Here is a 1,860-nt window from a genome sequence, read left to right on the forward strand (position 1 = left end):
CTGAAGCCGCTGGAGACGCTGTCGCGCATCGTCAACCAGCCCAGCGGCCTCTTCGGGGCCAAGGGCTCGTCCGGCAAGAGCAAGGCCGAGGGCGCCGGGGGGGCCCGTGAGCCAGGGGCCCAGCCCCCCGATGGAGGTACCCCCACCCCACAGACCCCCCGTGTCATCCCACAGACCCCTGTGTCAGCCACAGACCCAGCGTGTCACCCCATGGATCCCCCACAGAGCCCTCTGTGCCACCCCACGGACCCTCTGTGTCACCCCACAGACCCCTGTGTCACCCACAGCCTCCCCTGTGCCACCACATGGACCCTTCAAGTCACCCCATGGCCCTTCAGGGTCACCCTGTGGACCCCGCCATGGACCCTCTGTCACCCTGTGGACCCTGTATAACCCCGTGGCCTCTCAGAGTTACCCTCTGTATCCCTGTGCCACCCCAGGGACCCTTGGCGTCACCCCATAGACCCCTGTGTCACTCTGTGGATCTCCCATGGACCCCACTGTGTCACCCCAGGAATCCCTGTGAAACCCGATGGCCCTGCTGTGTCACCCTAGGGACCCCTGGTGTCACCCTTCCGTTCCCCCAACACCTCATGACCCCCCATGCCCCCCCAGGTGACCCCGGGGACCCCGAGCCCCCCGAGGAGGACGCGGAGGCGGCGCAGGCGGAGGCGGCCGATGGGGACATGGATGGCGAGGCCGAGGGTGACACGGTKGTGCTGGCAGGGCAACCCGAGGGGCTCAGCACCCAGGAGATGCAGGTCAGGGACCCCTCTCCAAATTCTGAACCCCCCCAAATCTCCCCCCAGCATCCCTGAATCCCACCAAGACCCCTCCCCCAAATCCCCCCCAAACCCTTCGAGACCTGGGCTCAGCACCCAGGAGATGCAGGTGAGGGACCCGCTCCCCAAATTCCCCCAAAATCCTTCAAGACCCCTCCCCAAACCCCCCCCCGTGCCCCCAGGTGGAGAACGAGCTGGAGGATCTCATTGATGAGCTGCTGGAGCGGGACGGCGCCGACGGCAACAGCACCATCATTGGTGAGGGACAGACAGCGGGGTGACCCCAGGACGGCGGGGACAGCTCAGACATTGGGGACAGCGGGGTGACCACCCAGAAAGCAGGGTGACCCTATGGACAGTGGGGACAACGGGGTGACCATTGGACACTAGGGGCAGCGGGGTGACCACTCAGACAGCGGGGTGACCGCCTGGGCAGTGGAGACAGTGGGGTGATGGCCCAGATAGCAGGGTGACCGTCCGGACAGCGGGATGACCCCCCAGACATCAGGGATAGCGGAGTGACCTCTGGATATTGGGGTGGCACCCGGGACATCGGGGTGACCTGTTGGGCATTGGGGTGTCCCCTGGACACCAGGGAGTCCCAGGACATCAGGGACACTGGGGTGAGCCCCCTGGACATCAGGGACATTGGAGGGACCCCCTGACCCCCCATGTCCCCAGTGAGCCGCTCAGGCGAGGACGAGTCCCAGGAGGATGTGCTGATGGACGAAGCACCCTCCAACCTCAGCCAGGCCTCCACGCTGCAGGCCAACCGTGAAGGTGGGGCCGATTCAGGGGGCTCAGGGGGGTTTGGGACCAGAATTCTGGGGGGTTTGGGGGGATCATTTGGGGTTTGGGGGTGGTCAGAGTCCTACAGCCCCCCCCATGCTCCTTCCCAGATTCCATGAATATCCTGAATTCAGGTGGCTTTGGGGCTGGAATTCGGGATTTTTGGTGGGGTTTGGGGTTGGATTTCAGGGGTTTTGGGGCCAGAACTGGGGGCTTTTGGGAGTGTCCCGGTCCTACAACTCCCCTTTGCCTCCTCCCCAGACTCCATGAACATCCTGGACCCTGAGGA

At 64.7% G+C, this 1,860-nt stretch overlaps 1 protein-coding gene across 1 annotated transcript in view; it reads left to right on the forward strand.

Moving 5' to 3' along the window:
* Positions 1–44: 44 nt before the first annotated feature.
* The window catches only part of LOC130587581 (E3 ubiquitin-protein ligase HUWE1-like), a gene marked incomplete at both ends in the record, with an annotated part of 14,216 nt that continues 12,400 nt past the window's right edge, over positions 45–1,860 (forward strand). The window contains 4 exons of the mRNA XM_057388561.1: positions 45–136; positions 616–761; positions 965–1,040; positions 1,464–1,562. Coding sequence (XP_057244544.1) covers positions 45–136; positions 616–761; positions 965–1,040; positions 1,464–1,562 — 413 coding nt within the window. The remainder of the gene's footprint in view (positions 137–615; positions 762–964; positions 1,041–1,463; positions 1,563–1,860) is intronic.

This window comes from Malurus melanocephalus, unplaced genomic scaffold, assembly GCF_030028575.1.
Source record: "Malurus melanocephalus ecotype Western Australia unplaced genomic scaffold, MMel_1.1 scaffold_2103, whole genome shotgun sequence".
Taxonomy (NCBI): domain Eukaryota; kingdom Metazoa; phylum Chordata; class Aves; order Passeriformes; family Maluridae; genus Malurus; species Malurus melanocephalus.